The sequence below is a fragment of the Heterocephalus glaber genome, unplaced genomic scaffold (assembly GCF_053883595.1).
Source record: "Heterocephalus glaber isolate CG9 unplaced genomic scaffold, H.glaber_assembly_v1.0 deba00001481, whole genome shotgun sequence".
Lineage (NCBI taxonomy): Eukaryota > Metazoa > Chordata > Mammalia > Rodentia > Bathyergidae > Heterocephalus > Heterocephalus glaber.
The window spans coordinates 10,153,738-10,173,722 of record NW_028258317.1 but is presented as its reverse complement, the minus strand read 5'-3'; the positions used below and the strand labels follow the sequence as shown (position 1 = coordinate 10,173,722).

The 19,985-nt window shown below is 37.2% G+C and overlaps 1 protein-coding gene and 1 pseudogene across 7 annotated transcripts in view; one reads left to right on the top strand and one right to left on the bottom strand.

The window, feature by feature from the left end:
- The window catches only part of Plppr1 (phospholipid phosphatase related 1), a 300,303-nt gene extending 282,160 nt beyond the window's left edge, over positions 1–18,143 (top strand). For 5 of the 6 annotated variants that reach the window (XM_021261201.2, XM_004848219.3, XM_087184235.1 and 2 more), the window contains 3 exons: positions 3,053–3,229; positions 6,631–6,762; positions 11,250–18,143. In XM_021261201.2, coding sequence (XP_021116860.1) covers positions 3,053–3,229; positions 6,631–6,762; positions 11,250–11,282 — 342 coding nt within the window. In that variant the 3' untranslated portion in view covers positions 11,283–18,143. The remainder of the gene's footprint in view (positions 1–3,052; positions 3,230–6,630; positions 6,763–11,249) is intronic. The other variant, XM_087184236.1, reaches the window with a different exon arrangement.
- Positions 9,160–17,850, bottom strand: LOC147825809 (acyl-coenzyme A amino acid N-acyltransferase 2-like; annotated as a pseudogene). The gene is made up of 5 exons (XR_015439963.1): positions 17,569–17,850; positions 16,866–17,271; positions 14,894–15,001; positions 14,776–14,809; positions 9,160–14,738 (listed from the first exon to the last, which is right to left on the bottom strand). The product of XR_015439963.1 is annotated as an acyl-coenzyme A amino acid N-acyltransferase 2-like (transcript).
- Positions 18,144–19,985: the final 1,842 nt, after the last annotated feature.

The window sequence follows — 19,985 nt, the reverse complement described above, 5'->3', positions numbered from 1 at the left end:
TAAGAACAATCAATTTGGGACCCCAGCTCCTGGCACCAGGTTTGCAATTCTCTTGCCAACCGTAAAAACACTCTATCAGCATCTCAGTTGGTTCCAGAGCAGCACACTCTGGAATTTTCAGGTGTAGCCTTATATGAGTGGATGCCCCAGCAGAATGAAGACCCAGAATAAATAAAACACCTTTCCTTTGCTTCTCCTGATACTCTTTCTATCATGTTGCTAGGATAGATGAGTGGTCCTAGAAGAACCCCAGCATCCCAAAGTTCACATCTCACTGTTCATCAGATCAAATTGCCTTTGACTGTCCCACTGGAGTACAATGTGACTTTTAAATATTTTGGTTTCATCAGAGAAGAAGCAATGGTACCTTCTTATATTCCTACTTTATAACTGCATCCATGCTGGAAATGACCTCATTTCACCTTTCTCTGGCTTGTGCTTCCTTTGAATCCAGAACATAGAAGTCAGAGGTTTCCTCAAAGACCACATAATGAGAGCATAAATTCACAGATGGGCATTATAGTCACTTACCAGTGGAGGTGCAAATGTTAGTCAGAAAGATTCCTTTCTTTTAATTTATCTTATATTCAGGATATGACTAGTCTAGTGATTCTCAGTGAACAATGGAAGAAGGAGAAGGCGGAGGGAAGATTTCTGTCAAACTGTCCATTCTTCCAATTCTGGATGTGCCTTTGCCCCTTTCCCTGGGGCAGGCTCCTACCATTCCCCCTGGAGTGTGTGTACAGGGGAGGCTGACTGCAGATCTGGTCTGTGTAGCAGGTTAAAATAATTTGGTGAGTATTCTCTTTCACAGAACCTGGAACAGATACATTTTTGTGTCGTCTACAGGGTCTCATGTAGGGATCATTTTGCTAAACACCAACTATCCAAACTGAGTCTCCTACTTATTCCTTTTAGATTTACTCTTTAATGAATACATGATAAAGTGATTTCAACTGCTCGGACACTAAGGAAATGTGAACACAAATAATACAGATGCCTCAGATTACAAAGCAGATTAACTATGCTTGCTTAGACTTCATTGCTTTTTACCAAGAAAAGTCTATGCCAAGCATTTTTTAAACAAAGAAAGCCCTCTGAGGCACCCTGCATATTTACCAATTTTCAGAATACTGATTTGTCCTAATTACCTAGAACCTAATATGTATAAAGCAGTTTACTTCTGTGCCTCATCTTGTATTTTTATCAGATTCAAGTCATTGCTGTATGAAATTAATGTTAATAGTGTCATTATAAAAATAAATCTGTTACTTAAAATAAACCACTGCTTCACCATCCAGCGAGACATAAACTTCAATGAGGAAGAAGGAAACAGATACAGTCAGCACACACACAGAATAGATGCTGCTAAAGTATATGTTGTCAAGGATTCAGATATAATCCAATTCAAATCATGCCTTACAAACAGACTATAATCAGATAAACCCTAATATAAGATTCTCATTGTACAAACATTTTCTGAGCCTGTTACGTGTTAAATGGCTTTAGAAATTGCTCAAGAATGATGCATATGCTAATTATCCTGATTTGATCATTATACAGTGTGTAGCGTACATATATCAAAATATCACATTGTACCTGATAAATATGTATAATCATTGTCAATAGAAAAAGAAACACAAAAACCCACTCAAGAAATATTTTCTGGGAACTAGGAAATACCATGAAGAATACTATCCATAAGCCCATGCCCTTAATAGTTCACCTTCTTATAGGAAAGGTTTTTTTAAAGATATAACTAAACGTATATAAGAATATAAAAACTAAATTATATATAGTAAAGATTTCAAGTAATATTTCCCTTACAGTCCAGAATACGTAACGATATGCTGTAATTTATGTAACTTTTTCTGCATTGGTATTGAAGATTGAATTTAGGAGCTTCACATTGAGCTAAATCCTCAGATTTTTAATTTTTTTAAAAAAATTTTGAGACAGGATCTTGCTAAGTTGCCCAGGCTGGGTTTAAGTTTGCAATTCTCCTGCTTTAGCCTCCCAGGGTGCTTGGAGGATTCAAGCGTGTGTCGCCATGCCTGGCTTAATTTATGTTACTTTGATCTAACCATTTTGTAAGACATTCATTACATAGAATAATGAGACACATGTGTTCAGGGCATATCTACTATATGCTATAATTCTAGCGTCAGCCTATTTTCAGTTACTAAATGCAGCACAGTTAAGAAATGATGGGTTCATGGTGCCATCTAGTGGTGCTTTGTAACTATTGTCATTGGTGGTCTCATTTGAAAGAGGCAGATCTTCCTAACTAGACCAGCAGGGACACGTTTGTTAACTAAGCTTATGAAACTTAAGAGTCTTACCCAGCTCCTTAGAATGAAATGTCAGCCATTATCCTTTTGTATGTGGCACACATGGAAAAGTTTAATATTTTAAAACACTTGGAGCAAATGAATAGATGGAACTGATCACAACTATTCCAACAAAAGTAGGAATCAACTGCCCAGCACAACTAAGACCCATTTGCATGACAGTAGTTTGGCCGTACTAATTCAGTTTATCAATTAGTCAGTTAGCACTTTTATATTATTGCCTGAAAGTGTGGAGAAGCAGGTAAAACGATGAGGAACAAAAAAGGCAAAATGTATAATTGCTTACCTACTTGGTCTTCTTCACCATAGAATTCATTCTCATAGCTTTATTTGGTAAATAAAAGGGTTTCTGGGTTTCCTAAATACCACCAAATGATTTTCTGATTTCTTGCATAAAAACTGTGTGTTCTCTATCCAATCATTACTATACACATTTCTATGTCAATCACCGTGATTTCTGTTCCCATGACCACTAGAATAGAAAGGACTGATTAATGCACACCTGCTCATTGCCATTGCTGCACTAGTTTCCTATCTAAACTTCTTACTGGGTAAGTTAGTGGACTTGTTTGGGGAAAGTAATTGGTATGGGTGCTTTGGCACAGCCCCTGCCCACGTGCAGGGGTATAGGAGTGCATGCATGTGTATTCAGCAGTGTGAAGGGGACATGTGGTCACTCCTTGATTTCACTCTCCCTCCAGATGTACATCACAAGCACAATCAAGACAAAGAGCAGCCGACTGGCCAAGCCAGTGCTGTGCCTAGGTACCCTCTGCACAGCCTTCCTGACTGGCCTCAACCGAGTCTCTGAATATCGGAACCACTGTTCAGATGTGATAGCAGGCTTCATCCTCGGCAGTGCAGTGGCTTTGTTTCTGGTAGGTCAGCTTCTTTCATTCTACCTGGTTTCCTCCAATATGCCCTAAAAGGATGTCTCAGGTTATGGTGAGCTCTGTCCCACCCTTGTGATGCTATTCTCCAGATATCGTGCATCCTTTTGCTGCGAGGGTTATTTTAGAGCACTTTTCTTTCAGAAATGTAATGGGCCAGGTTCTTTCTGGGGGTCAGGGACAAGACTGCTCCAACAAGTGCGTCCTTCTCCATTTCCTTGAACACTGGGCTAGTGATTGGGCCTGGGCAGACTAGTAATGTGAGGTGCCTTCAAACCAGTCTTCTTTCGGTATTTACTGTAGGTGTTTTAGGAAAGGTAAGAGCACTGGTAGAAGCAGGCAACTTCTCCCCAGCATCCTGAGAAACTCAGTTCTAGTGCAAGAGTCATTACAGTATGCACATCTGCTCAGAAATATAAACATTGCAGCTAATCACACCAACTCTTTTTTAGACTTATTACCTGGGCCTACCTCTTGAACATCCTATTTCCACCACAAATTAATGAGAACAGTCTCGGTTAACTCAGTTTTCTCCATATTTTTTCCATTTCTGATAATGTTTTAGATGTTCAAATAGGTGGGGCTTGGACACCTGTTCACATACAAAATCCCTTAACCCCAGTTGCATTGGAAAAAACAATTTATATTCATTTAGTTTTGTTTTTCCTTTTTTCATAGTTTTACTGAGGTACAGCAGGCATATACCCATGGCACATAAAGTGTCCAATTTGACAAATTTGACCTACAGTTTCACCGATATCTCTCCCTCCTTTCATTCCCCTCATCCCAGAGAACCACCGATCTTCTGTCATTCTATGTTAGTTTGCCTTTTCAGGGTTTTATATCAACAGAAGCACATAATATGTACTATTCTTCTAGTACCTCTCATGCAGTACAATTATTTTGACACCCATTCATGTTGTACAATGTATCGATAATTCATTCTTCTTATTGCAATGCTGTATTCCATTACATGGGATACCACAGAGTGCAGGGGTTTTTAAGTTTTCCTTCAAATTTTAAAATAAATTTAAAGTAGCTCCTGAAGAATTTACAATAAGTCTCCAGGCCTGGGAACCAAAATATTTTGCATGAAATAAATCTCCTATCAATAGTCAGAAAGCTTCCCTGCGGAGAAAAAAGCCATCATGGTCTCAAAAGACATCTCTCTTCCTATTCTGCCCTTTGCAGATGAAGTCCCCTCATGACTTCACACATCACCTGATTTTCCAGTCACCAAACTGCTTTTCTTTACCTGCACTCTGCCTCCCCACCTTACATAGTACACATATGCCTGTGCTATCCTCTAACTCAGCTTCCCAACTTTTTTTCCTACTAAGATGCACACAGAAAATGCTCACACATTTATTCAGAACACTGTTTGTGAACCTTTATTATAATTCAGTATTACTTTGAAAAGATTCACTTTTTTCTATTGTGAAAGATGAGACACTGAAATGCAAATTCTCTTGGTGAAGTTACCAGAAAAGGGGTACTGAACTGGTCCTAAGATGTTGACATCTCATAAGAGGTATTTCTCCAGGAAAGCTTTTTTTTAAGAGAGGAAAACTAGAGGTGACTTTAAATGAAGTGCTTCAAAGGGAGTTCAGTGGTAAATAAATGAAGACTTGGGTTCCAAGGAAAAGCCAAACAATTTCAATATCCACCAGTACTAAAAAGCATCATCTCCAGTTACAAATAAAGAGCAGTTCTGAGAATCCCAAGCAATTTTATCAAGTTTCTGTGAGATGATACCTGCAAAAACCTTTATGCTTGTTGGCACCTCACTACCAATTCTATTGTAACTTTGAACTTGTTTTTTTCTGAGTAATAGCAGCCCTGTTTTTTTAACACTCAGTTATGATTTGCTCTGTTATTGGTTTCAGGTGATTTCCCAACTGATGTCAAAATTTGTTTTCCCCAAATGACCTTTGCCTATGATCCATATCTGCTATTGAACGGCTCTGGCATGATAAAGACTAATCTGCCTGCATGTAGGCAGAGGCACATACCTCAGAGACATACATACTGAGCTGAAAAAAGAAAGAGAAAGCATGTTTAGGAGGAGAATGGAGGTATTCCAGAGCAGAGATTTGGAGAGCAGATAGAAAGAAAAAAACATAAAAATAGAATAGCAGCATACTGGCTGCATATGATCAATATTATGTTATCTGTTTGTGTTTCTCAGAAAGAATGGAAGAAAAGGAAAAGAAAGTATTTGTTGAGGTAATTACACACTTTGCATTCAATATACATCAAAGTATGTGTTCCTAGGACAAACTTAGTAATATTTTTATCCTCATTTTAGAGATTAAGAAAGTGAGGCTCAAAGTAAGTAATTCATCCAATAGCTGCCCAAGCAATAAGCCATGAATCAGACCTCGGTCTCTCAACTCCAAGGCCCTTATATCTGTTGTTTTGTTCCATTTCCTAAATGGAAAAAGTTTAAATTTCTGTACAGTAAGATAGAAGTGATCCAGATAAGCAGTGTTTACGTAAATGTTCTGCATGGTTTGAAAAATGACAAGAAAGATTAAAAAACCCTACATGTAGAAACAAAGATGCACAATAATGAAAGATACATAGAAAGAGGCAAGTAATGAGTACATGAGCAAAAAGAGCAGGGAAGATGATAAAAAACCAAGTTATTTCTGACTCTGGTAGAAAATAATGAAAAGTGAGTAATAATTCAGAGGGGATGTTTTTAAATGATAGAAATAAAAGAAAACTACCACTTGTGAGTTATTTAATCCAGGTAAATAATAGTCACATACTTGAAGATGATCCTCTCATGTAGAAAAAATAAAGACCAGCCAACATTGACTGAGTAGTAGCTATATATTTGTCACTTGTTAAGTGGCAAAATAGTATGGTGGTGTGATTTAGGGGCTCTGGAGTTTAAATCTTTGTGTGACCTTGAACAAGTTATCTAAGTTCCTTTATCTGTGCCAGATTTCATAAGATTATCTTCTGTAGAAAACTGGTGGGTGGCTTAAGTAAAATGAAGTAAAACTGTCAAGACAGTGCCACATCCATTGTGGTCCTCAATAAATGTTCATGATTAAGAGGTGATTTAAATTCATCATCTTTACTTGTTACAAGTCTATTAGGGAGATACTCCTATTCCCATTTTACAGCTGACAAAACTGGTTCAGTGGCGTGGAATGATTGCCTGTGGCTATCTGGTGAACAAAGAGATGCTTCCTAAGCATTGAAAATGTTCTCAGCAGATATCACACGTCTTCTCCTCATTCCTACCCATCCATTCAAAGAAAAAAAAAAGTCCCGATGGTGATGATAGTCACAGGGAAAGGCCTTGCCACCTTCAGAGATGGTCAGGCATTGATGGCTGCAGTCTGACCCCAATCTTCTTTCCCCTTATCCTGCAGGGAATGTGTGTGGTTCATAACTTTAAAGGAACACAAGGATCTCCTTCCAAACCCAAATCTGAGGATTCCCGTGGAGTACCCCTAATGGCTTTCCCAAGGATAGAAAGCCCTCTGGAAACCTTAAGTGCACAGGTATACTAACGGTGGTTTTAACAAACTAAACCCACAGGCTATGATACCTTTGTAAGTCAACCAATTCTTTCCCACTCTAGAGATAGGACACCACTGAATCCACCAGCATCAATAAGAATCTGATTCATTCATTGTAAATGCTCTCAAGAAAGAAATCTTTACAGCCTTTTTTAAGAAGTCCTGAGTTCAACTGGGGGCTGGCAGTCATAAATCCTCAAGAATTTCTTAGTAAAGTTTACTTTAAACCCAAGCCACTTTAGAATACTTTGAACTCCAATGTACTATCACATTCATGAGATTTGGACTATTAATGTAGAAGGCCAATTTGATTTATTAACTAATTATTCCTGGACAGCACAGTTGTTCCTTGGCATCCACAGGAGATGGGTTCCAAGAACTCCAGAGGACACCAGGGTGCAAATTTGCTCCAGACATTTACATAAAATGGTGTAGTATCTGCGAATACCCTTTGCATAAACTCCCATATACTACTTTACATCATCTCTGGAGTACTTCTTACACCTAATACAATGTAAATACTGATTGTTACTATACTGTATTATTTAGGGAACAGTAACAAAGAAAGAAGTTCTCCACATGTACAAAGTACACAGAATTTTCTTTCAAATATTTTTGATCTGATGCCTTAAGTGCTGTACAAATCTAAATTTAAGGGAAAAAAATCTAAGGAAAGCCTTGGAGAAGACCTGCTAGTTGAAAGCCTAGAAAGATAATATGAGGCACTGACTTTTGCTTACAGAAAGTTGCTAAGTGCTTTACAAATACATACTCATTCAACCACCATATTTAATAGATAATTCCCATTTCGCAGATTAAAAATAAAAATACTATCAAGTCAGCGTTATTAAATTACTTGCCCCATGCTAGGAAGTGGAAAAGCTGGGATGACTAAGAGTTCTTTGAGCAAACAGGAGAACACCTAATAGAACAATAATGACAGCTAATGAAACAATAATAAAATAATATTTTAGTTAGAATGCTGTTTTTTTCAAGTATGTGGGATCCTACTAAAATGTTTGTTCTCCACTATAGTCTGGTTATCTTGAAATCTTGTTTATATTTAATATCTTGTTACTATTTTTATAGATAATGCAAAGAAAAAACAAATCATTTCCCCCTTGTAATTATATTTCAGTGCAGTATGAAATATTTTCATTATTTAAAGATTGACTATCAGACATCTTTCTGATATAAGCTATACTAATATATTTTAACTTTCAGTTAATTTTAATTGTATTAATGAGCCACAGGAAAAAACAATGAAATTATTTCCATTTTTGGAAAGATACTTAGGGCTCACTATTAAGTGTAATGCCAAGTATTTTTTTGGCTTGTTTTCCCTTGTCTTGAATTAAAGTGAACATTTTGCATGGTCTAATTGGAAATAGCATATTGAAAAATTTATTTCTGATTTATTTTTTTACAGCTTGTTGATACATGTTGAATGACAGTTTAGTAAATAACATTAAAACATTAAACAGTAAAACACTTTACAATAAAATGGCAAAATGTGATCTTTCTAGCTTTCCTTTACTATCCAGCATTAGTTTCCTGGTCCCAGAGATCAAAAGAAACACTATTTTTTGAGATAAAGTAAATGAAGACAAAGGGTGAATTTTTAAAGGGACCAAAAATACTTGCTGATACCCACAAACTTATTAATCATGCATCCTTGCAAATGACGTTCCCTGAATATCCTGGTCAAAGAATATTTGCCCCTAATCATTCTTCCCAACTCTGCTCAGGCATTACCCTCTGTCTAAGGCCTTTCTGAGATTTCTTTCTGTCCACTTCAGGACTGTTAATAGTTGTCCAGGCCAAGCAATATCCAGAACACACATGAACATCAGCTGGGTTGGGGATGGAGGTCTGCTGACATTAAAAAACGAAGAACCAAAGAGTTTGCAAAAACTGCTATTCTCAAGACAGATAAAAGTTTCACCTTTGCTGGGAGATCCCAAGTAAACAAGCATCTGCTTGTAGTATCAAATATTTCTCCATGGATAGTGAAGAAATTATACCCTTTATTTGTTGGTCAAGAAAAGAGAACTAGTAGTTATTAAGAACTATCTCATTTAATTCTCAGAATAGTCCTGTTCTCCATATTATTATCCTATGTTATAGATGAAGAAATTAAGATTCAGAGTTTAAGTAACATGCTCAAGTTCCAAAGTCTATGCTTGCTCTATTACTATACTGCATGGCCTGAGATTTCATTCTAGTAAAATTCCTTCATGAAATCTACAATCTCACCCTTGAATATGGAAACATGCCACAAGACCTGAGCTACAGGTCTTCCAAAATAAGTATCTTCTACATTTTACCTTCTGGGTAAGAACTTCAGGTACACCTCTGATAAGCCAGGGTTTCCATTAAAATGTACTTCTTTGTGGGCCTGAGGATTCAGCTCAGTGGTGCTGCACCTGCCTCACAAGCTCGAGGTCCTGAGTTCAATCCCTGATACGGGGGGCGGGGGAAGTACTTCTTTGTAATTTTTTAATAGAACTATCTTCCCAGGAGAGAATCTCTGGGGATTTGAGAGAAGGCTAGAAGTTCTCTTTAAGGCACACACTAATACACTTGAAATCCATCCCATCACTCAGAATATCATATAGAGAAGCTCCTGAGTAGGGAGGGACCCAAACAGCCTGTTTCTTCCTCCTGAGACATTCTTTCCTCTTTGTTACACAGAGCCCCCAAAGCTACAGTTCTGTCTTTGTTTAAGACATAAATTAACACTTGAATATTTGCTTTCTGGCATTCCTCTCAGTGTAGTTGTTTGAGAAGGGAACATATTCTAAAATCTTTCCCAAGTACTAAGAACCAAGAAAATGAATTATAGAAAATTCAAACATCAAAAATAGGTCAAATTTCCAAAGTATTATTTTATGATTGTAAAGAGTCACTGCGATCCCAATTTTAGCTACTCACATTCTGTACCCCAATGCCCACATTCACCTGAAGAAAAAAATTGAATCAGAACTGAAGAAATTTTGTTAACTCATGCTGGATGTGGTATGGAGTCTCCCTGTGCTTTCCACTTGGGGGAATACTTTTTCTCCAACTGCACAAAAGAAAAATGCAATTGTTGTTGAGACCACAGATGCCTGGATCCTTACCCAAAGAATTTTGGTTCAGCAAGTGTGGGGTGAGAAAAAAATTACTATTTCCAGATAATTCTGAAGGACCTTTGATTCAAAATTGGTGATATCATAGACTTTATATTATAAATAGAAAAAATACAGTTTTAAACAAATCTACTCAAAATAACTATTTGTCTTAGGATATTGAATTTCTGTGTCTTTCCCAGTTATTCCTTTTTTTTTTTGGTACCGGGGATAGAACTCAGAACCTTGTGCTTGCAAGGCAGGCGCTGGAACCACTGAACTAAATCCCTGACCTCCTGGTTATTCTTAGATGGAATCATATTAACATATAAATGATGTAGGTGTTGAAAAGAACAACAAAAGAATGGAAACCATATTGTAAAAGGAATGTAAAAGAAAAAGGTTATTTGTTTTTATTTTTCAGGGCAAGAAATGCCTCAAACTCCAGTTTCTCAAAAATGGAAAGCAAGAGTACCGTGAAAAATATAAAGTACTCAGCTTCTAAAAATGTACAGTGGAGCTCTCAAGAATATAATATAAATCATCACTGTTCTAAAAAAAATTAGAATTAGGAAACCAATAATAACCAATTAGATGAAAGTTTCTTAAGATATTTGCCAATTCCATGTACAAGATCTTTGGGTTTTAAGTTTGAACAAAAAAGACAAGACCCTGGGGTCACACTAACAAGTTCTGTAAAAAAAGATTGACAGAATTACAAGGAAAATGCACATGTCTGAAATCATAGATTTTTACCACATTTCTCTCAGCAATTAATAAAAAGCAAACAAAACAGAGTAAGGATATAAATTATTACTTCAAAACACAAGAAACATAAAAACAAATCATGTCTAAGGCCACTAGGAAAATCATAAGAAATTTTAATGGCTCTGAATTATGCAGACCACATGCTCCAGAAAAAAATGAAAGGAATGAAAATCAAACCAAAAAAATCTCCCATCCTTTTGAAAATATTAAATACATTTCTATAGAACTCATGAGCCAAAGATTAAATCATATGGAAATATTTTAACATTGAAATTGTTCAATATTAAAAACATTAAGAAAGCATAGGATGCAGCTGAAGTTATTCTGAATAATGCTTATATTAGAAAATACTTAAGAATAAGAAAGAGTTACATAGAGAAAAGTTTAGTTGAAGAAATGATCCTAGTGTGGGAAAAGTCAGGGAAAATTTAAATGAGCAAGTAATGGAATTTGAGAAACCTTGGAAGAGCATTAGGAAGAAGGAATATCAAATTCTAGGAGACAAAAAAGAAAGGAAATATTCAGGGATGAGTGTGTCCAGGGTTTTGTAAACCCAATCTAAGACTATGTCTGCTTGTGTTTGCTTTGCAGAATCACTCGGCCTCCATGACTGAAGTCACCTGAGATGACTAATGGGACACAAACTATTTTTTAATCACCCTCCAGTTCAATACTTCAAAAAACACAGTTACTCAATGTCAAACTGTGAAGACAAGTATTATGTTTATCTAGTTAGAGGCTAATGTTTTGTACATTTTTTGTATGAAAAAGTGACGTAGCTTGCCCTGATTTTCTTTGTCAGCTTTAACATATTTATGCTGGAATTTTAAAACCAACAAAATTTTCTTCTTGTTCAAGTGTTCATTGATGAATCACATTTATTCAATGGTTGATGTTGTTTTGTGATATTTGTACACAAACCTTCTTTTCTCAGTTTTATAAACACAAATAAAATTAATATAACAATTCACTTTAAACTTTTATTACCACACTTTCTGCCTCCTCCAGAATTTTTGAATTTTAATGGAAGTTAAACTTTGAGTTTCAGGAAGGACAGTGTTGGTTAATAGTAAATCTCAAAATCAATTCTGGAAAGAAATATTCAAAGAGAACTTTGTGTTCCAATCTGTTTATCAGGCTATTTCGTCAAAAGTTATAGGTATCAAGTTCAATCCCCAGTACCAAAAAAATTAGAAAAAGGTAAAAGGAAATCACCTAGTTTACACTGAAAATTAGCAGAGAATCCTAGATCTGGGGGTATTTGGGTTGTAGGATTCTTTCTTAAATAATGGCCTCGTCCACCTAAGAAACTCAAGATCTGTCTGAAATCTTGTCCTGGGGCAGGCATGTGACACTGCAGCCTTTTGTTCAACAAGTAGTCAGCACCAGCCTTCCTTGCCAACTCAACAGTTTTGTATATCATATTGTATGGACTTTATATGAGAATGGATGTTTTACAGTTTGGACAGTATTATTTTACAGAAAAGGTATCAGAGTATCTACAACCTAGAGCCCCACAGCAGCAGCTTCACTTTGTGGCTTTTTACTGTTCTGAGATTATAACTGCATCCCATTTTTCTAGCATGGTGATAACTAATGTGTACCTCCTTTGAGAGAAGGAGTTCCTTATCTATCAGAATGTTTTTCTTGACACTTCCATGTTGGCTCTTCTTAGCTTTTTGTACATATTTTTTTTTCTAAAGAGAAGATAAAAAATTATCACAAAATGTATTCTGGCTCATGTCCTTTGTTTTACACTCCATCAACTGGACAAAGGTATTTTAAGAGTTAGCATGATGTGACTCAGTAAGTGTTTTTAGCTCCACATGACTTGAGAGAATCCTAAATGCCGGCATGATTGAGAGATAATTTTGAGTGAGTATGTGTGCATCTATGTGTGCCTTTAGGGCAAATAAAAGAATCCCCTAAGTTATTAAAATACTCAGATGTACATTCTAGATACACAGCATGGTGCCTTGGCCTTCATCCCACCCACAGGTACTCCTGAATTGTCAATAAAAAGTCAGGCACCATTTTTAGGAACAAATGTCACCTCTCGTGCAACTTTCCCTATTTCATTCTGGCCTAACCTTGCCTGCATATGCACAAACTATCACACATATCTTCTGTGTGATGCGCTACTAAAGTTGGGGAGGAGAGCAAGGAGTATTTAAGGCTCTTTTCACCCTAGATACTAAACCACATGCTTTCATGTACATGGCCTGGTTGTTTTCAAAACAAGGAGCTCAGGAAAGTTGTGACAACCCCAAAAGTAGCACTCATCAACATAAATGTTATAGTCACATCTACCTGATCTTAATTTCCACTACATCAAGATGACTCTGAGCCAAGTCCACATTTTTTCATGTTATTTTTATTATGATATACTTATTTAGGTGGTTCAGAGGATAGTGCTGGAGAGAAAAGCAAATCATAAGAAGGATTTGTTAATTTCTAAGCCTTAGCTCTCTAGTCTTATATAAGCTTATTGTCATCCAATTTCAGAATGATTCATTGTCTTTTTCCTAACATATTTAAGGATTTTCTTTCAAAGTAATGCGTGTTCAATTTTATTTCACTTTTCATAAAATACTCTGAAAAATTATGGCAGGCCAAAGAATTACTACATTTCCCTTATCTTGTCTCAGTGAGAGGTCACTTACTGTTTGGCTACTAGTTCATATTTCCAAGAACAAAAATCAAACTAACAAAGCAAGTCATGCTGTCTTTCCAATGTTTATTCTGGAAAGGCCTACCTGTAGCATTTGAAGAGCTTTGGCTGCAGACTCTTGTTTCCCTAGCCTTGGACAAGGAGGGCATTGGTATATGACCGAGCCACGCTATCTAGGGCATCAACACAAGTCACTTGTAACTAAGTAGTACCTCAGTGAATCAATAGAAAACAGGTTTGACCAGCATATGAACCAAAAGCTGGACCTTGCCCCCTTAAAAGATAAATAAGATAGACAAATATTTGACAAGTCAAACTGAGAGAAAAATAAAGAGGTTATGTGAAAGTTTATGAGAAGTTTCTGGAAAATATGAGTGAAATTCTAAAACAATATAAATATTAAATTGGCTCCAAAAGAAATTATAGAACCCAAGTTAGTAAATATGAGAAATTCATCTATTATAGTTAGATGAACAAACAAATCAGTCTATTAATGCATGTAATTCACCACATTAACAGATTGAAAGAGGAAAATGTTATGAAAATAACAATGGCTAGCTCTGATAAAGCAAAAGCTATGTGCCAGGCATTGTTCTAAAAGCCTAAATGTATTAACTCAATTTCAATAAATGCTAGAAGGTACTTGATTAAATTCAATCTCATACCTGATTTAAATAATAATGTATACATGGATTAAAGAGGAACAACATTATTCTAAATTTTTCTGAAGTATGGGAAATCTACAGCCAGCAGCTTACTAGAGAATGGTTTTAGAACTTTCATGTCAAGTATCAGAAATCCAAATTAAACTGATTTAAACAGAAAATGCAACCTAGAAATTTCAAGGAATTCAGAGATCCAAGGTATCCCTAACTGGAGATAAGAGATTACTCAATTTGCAAGACTATCCATAATTTTAAAATAGCAATGTACCCTAATGCTTATAAACTAGGATTTTGGCCTGTTTCCATCCAATCATTTGTGATAGTTGCAAATCTAGAGAAACCAGGAGAACCCCATCACCCATCCTTGCCTTATCCTCATTCTTTTTGTCCCCATTTCACCCTCTTCTCAGCCTATTGTCACTCGACCTTTGGTTAGAGTTTGCTTCAGGTCCACGTGAGATGTTCCCTGAAGTATTTCTAGATTTCTCCCTAGGAATGTTACTCGACTGCCTCATGGGTAATACAAGCCCCTGCCCAGAGCAAGGGCCAGGAAATGCTTGGATTCTAGGACACAAAGCACAAGAGGGCATATGGAGGCTTTATGAGATAGCTTGGCCCATCATATACCAGCATCCTTTCACTGCTTCTCCTGTGGCTCCACAGCTGGTCCATGGGCTACTCTGCATATGCTGTTATTGAGGCATTCATCATTCCCTCCTATAAGAGAAGCACATAGAAATTTAGCTTATTGTGGAGGTTTCTTTTAAATTGGCAGAAAGACATACAGCCCCAGAGATGTGGACCTGGGCTGGCTCCTGAAATGAGCAGATGCATGTTAAAACCAGATCCCCCTTCATGAGTGGAACTTCAAAGATGGCATTGGACCCTTTGATTCAGACAGTGGCTACCACTTGCTTCAGGTAGCAGGCCATCAGGTAGCAGGCCATTGCTGGCCCAATCTTTGCACCTTGGCACATGGAGAGCACATCAATTTCTGGCCTTTGGATCTTAAGCACCAAACAAAGGGAAAACCATTATCAGCCATACTCAGAAGAAGCTTATTATAGTGGTTTACTACTGCAAGCTAGTAGTAAACAAGTGTGATGAAAAGAGTCTAAAAATGTTGAGTTCTGGTACTCAGATCTACCAGGTTCTGTGGTGGAGTACATTACCTATTTACCTTCTCTAAGCTTTATTGTTTCATGGGAATGGTGTCAGCAACCTTGCAGAGTTGTTATGAGGACCAAGTGAAACAATAAAATTAAAACTCTTGATCAAAAGTAGAGTTCTATAGATGCAATTAGAGTCTAGCCACATTGGACATCATAAGAGCAGAAGCAGTTAAGCTATCCAAAGAATAAAATTTTTGTCTTCAGTTAGAAAAAGATGGTTTCTGGGTTCTCTCAAATATTATGTACATGTGAGTCTCATTTAAATAGCATTTTACAGATACAAACATTCCGTACACTCATTGCCTCCATCAATCCAAGGGTTAGCCCTTAAAGCATCAGGAGTATGCAGATGAAAGCCTTGCTCACTATCAATCACTGAATTACTGTACCTTGTCCAATAGAAAAAGGCAGTAAAAAGATGCCAGGAGAGTGAAGAAATCTGACCAGTGAGTGAGGACAAAATGGGAATCATGGATAAATTCAGCTAGTTCAAATAGACATGTCTTATTTTGCTCACAACAATATACTGGACACCTTTTGGTCATCAGGAACACCTGGAAACATTTTTTTAATTAGAGCTTTCCAAGATCTAATTTCTTAAATGTCTCTTTCAATAGGTCTGAATGGGCACAAGAATCTGATACTGTAAAACATTCAAAGAAGTCTATATTGGCAACCGTCCATGTAAAGCCATGGTTCCAAATCTCCCAGCCATGGCCCAATACCACACAGCAGGAGGTGAGCTGCAGGCAAGCAAACCTTCATCTGTTTTTGCAGCTGCTCCCCATGGTTTGAATTACCATCTGAGCTCTGCCTCTCAATCAAGGGCAGCATTAAATGCTCACAAACTTACTGTGAACTGCTATGTAAGGGATATAAATCAACAGTCCCCAACCTTTTTGACACCAAGAACTGATTTTATGGAAGACAATTTTTCTATGGACAAGGATTGAGAAGGAAGGTTTCAGAATTGTTCAAAGGAAATCACAACTCAGATCCCTCCTATGCACAGTTCACAGTATGGTTTATGCTTCTATGAGAATCTAATGTGCTACCAAACTGACAGGAGGTGGAACCCAGGCAGTAATGCCAGTGATGGGAAGTGACTGTAAATACAGCTGAAACTTTGCTGGTCTGCCTGTCCTGTTATGCAACCTGGTTCCTAACAGGTCATAGACTGATACTGGTTATGGTTGGGTACTACTTGATCTAAGTTATATGCTTCTCATCTAATGAGTCTAATGCCTGATGATCTGTGATGGTTATGCTGGGGAGCAGACGCAAATACAGATTGACATCAGCACAGAGGTTTGACCACACAGAGATCATACCATTATATATTACTAGTCTCAGGATTCCTTCATGTGACCTATCTCATGCTGAGATAACCACTGAAGTTTTAAACATGTCAAGCCAGCGAATTCATGATTTGAGAGCAATAGTGATAAAACATTGTGGAGCCATTTATCAGTAAGTTACAAGCACTTCAAATGTATGGAGTCTTCACTTCTTCCACTGAAAAGAATGAAAATACCTCCACTGTTTTTATCATTGATATGCCAATAGATACTAATTACCAACAGTCTTATAAAAATATAAGCTGTGCTATGCCCGCATCTGCATGAATCAATTAGTCAGAGCTGACTTCTATTATTTTTTTCTGTAATGTTGTAAGATAAACAAAAAGCACTTTAAATACTTTGGGATGTGTAAGTAGCAAGTTGACAGGTTCCTCAAGATATTCCAAGTCTGCTTCCAATATTTTGTCAGGCAGACATTCACAGGCAAAACAGGCTAATGCCAGTGCTGCAAAGCCAGGAACAGGCAAAAACCTGGCCCAGAATTCAGCCAGGCTCTCATGTCCCCCAAACAAGTTGATAACTCCTGGAAAAAGGCCTTCCCCTGTGAGCAGCAGAGAAGGAAGTGAAAAGAGGATGAAGGCTAACACCAAAATTAATTCCATTTGCACACACGTGTTTTTATTTCTACCAATAATGTTTTCTCTATCAGCAAAAATTAGTCTCATCTGGAGGGAGAAAAAGGTCACCTCACATTCAAGCTTCCCAGATATGCATCTGCTATACCCCAGGGCCCTGGAACCAAACAGTCATGTATTTTTTGGAAATGCAAACACTCCTAGGAGGAATAATCTACAACATCATGGCCAGTTGAGAAGCAATGAGGATGTTAAGGGGTTGTCTCTAAAAAAGAGAACATTATGAAACCTTGATTGAATTGGGAATTTTACAGTATTTGATACTGGAAACAGAAAACATGACTATAGGAATGGTGTTAAAGATAAATATTCTTGACTGGATTAATTTCTTACTGCTTCTGTAATAAATTTCCTAAAATTTAGTGACATAAAACAGCAGAAATATTTCAAAGAGATTGTTCATTGCATATGTTTGAGCACCCTCTGGAAAGCCTTCTTAAGGTTCACAGACCAGGAAACTCCCATCAGATGGACCCAGAATAGTTATCTCCAAATATGGGGGCCTGTTCCAGGTCCATTTTACCAGTCTAGTTAGCCTTATAGAAGGCTTTGGGCCAGAACAAATGTCCCTTCTCATAGTTCAGTGATGCCTTGAAGGTAAACTCTTGGGATGGGGGCATGCCTGTTGTTCAGATGTATACTGGCTTATCTTCAGGGCCTTTGTTGGGATAGCTATCAGCTGAAACATGGACAAATGGCAAGTGGACTAGGTGGTGCTTCCTGGCTGCAGTTGGAGGGACTTTGAATTTGGTACTTCAGTTCTAAGGAAAGGCCAAGGCTAGGCTGATTCAGATCTGGCTGAATTAAACTTCCAGAGTTAGTACAAAATATGCAATTTGGAGGAGGGTGAGGGAAACATAAGAAAGTGGTAATTAGCCTCATTTTACAGAAGAGGAAATGTGTTAAGTGTCATGCTTTCAGTTTTATAAATACTTGATAGTAGAACTGGGAACTCAAGTTCGAGCTAACATTACAACCACCTGTAATATCTTTTTTAACATTGTAGTAAAGCTTCGATTTGTGATTTCAAGTAAAATAAACTTCAATTCTTCAGTTAACTTAATACCCATACATGTGACTGATTTTGAAGGGTGTTTGTTAAGATTCAAGGAGGGTTTCATAAACAAGAAATCTATCTTGGTGTGATATTGTTGGTTTCTTTTTAGTCTCTAATCCCAGTTAATCTGCCATTTCAAACTCTATTATGAAGAGAATGTGAGGTCCTCTCTTTTTCCTACTGTCCCTCCTTTCCCTCTATCTTCATTTCACAATAGATTTGAACCTATTTACATATAACAGATAAGGAGTAAAGAAAAAGTAAAATAGTATCTGGGAACATATGGACTAGAAAAACAGACGTCAGTCAAAGAAAATATGGAATATGAAAAGTGGAATATTTTGTGGACTGTGTTTGGTAATAAACTGATAGGAAAAGGGGCTGTCTTATTAGTTTTTTTGTTCTAATTATTCTTGCAGAAAAAATTACTAGTTCTTTAGGGGGAAGGAAAATCTGAGACCTTTCCCAAAATGAAATTTCTCATATGAAACTCTGATGTTTGTGTAAGACTGAGAGCCTTACCAAATGCTCTGAGGAGCTGACTGCAGTGAAGAACACCCGGAAAGGAACACACTGGACAAGTTGGAAAATAAAACAGATCTTTATTAGTCTGGCCAGATGGCACTCCCAAAGCAAAATAGCTTAGAGAGGCAGCTGGCTCAGAGTCCGAGGCTGTTTTTATAGGGGGTTGAGGGGGAAGTTAACATATAGAATTAAAGAAAAGGGGACAAAGGTTAGTGGTCAACTGTCACGTATTGATGGTCAGCAGACATTTGCAGCTTGTTCTAAAAATTGTGGTGCCTGGAACATCAGTTCCGGGCAAACAAGGAGTTGAGTAGTTTACTTTGGGACTTTAGGTCTGTTACAGATTTTTATCTAGTGTCCCAAAACTAACAAGCATCTTTATCCATTAACTCACATTTAATCACAATGGGGCTGGAGAAAAGGAACAAAGGTTATGCAGTCCCACATTCCCCACTGATTTTTGGAATTTAAGTAATCTTATGCACAAATGTAGGCATCCATTGTATATAACAACATGACAATAATAAGCGTGTACACACAACTATGATGACAAGAAAAACTTGTTTTAACCATTGTAGGTTGGGCAACCACAAAGTTAACCATTTCATCAAGTCCCCACCATCCTCATTATATATTTTTTTAGCCAGATCTTCTAATTGTTTTACCTTTTCTTTGATCTTTGGACCATTATTGGTAAGATTGAAACAACACATATTTTTTTACTCTTTCACAACCTTGGTGGTGGAGGAGCAACAAATAGTCTATTGCTGCTCTATTATCTAAGATTGCCTGTCTCTGTTCCTGTAACTCTTGGTTAATTAATGCCAAGGCTGATGAGGTAGCATTTAACCCTTTGACCACCTTGCAAGCTAATTTTCATACTGCCTTTTCAGCATGGACTCCTATAGAAGGCAGGGCAACAAAAGATGCTATCATGGTTATTACTTCAGCATCTGTTAACAGACCTATGTCATCATTGCATCCTGGTGCAGTGTAAGGTGACCAACGTTTAGTTCTGTTAGGCACAATCAAATAAGTTCTGTCTGGCAACACTACAGCTAGATGGCTCAAACAGCAACAGGTCTTGGTTAAATTTGCTGGAATATAATTAAAGGTTATTCTTTCACAGGTATAAAACCATCCTGTGGACAGGGAGATATGGCAATTGTTACACAATTTTTTATTTTATATGGCAGGACACCCCTTCTGACCATTTTATCCTCAGACATTTGGTTGTACAA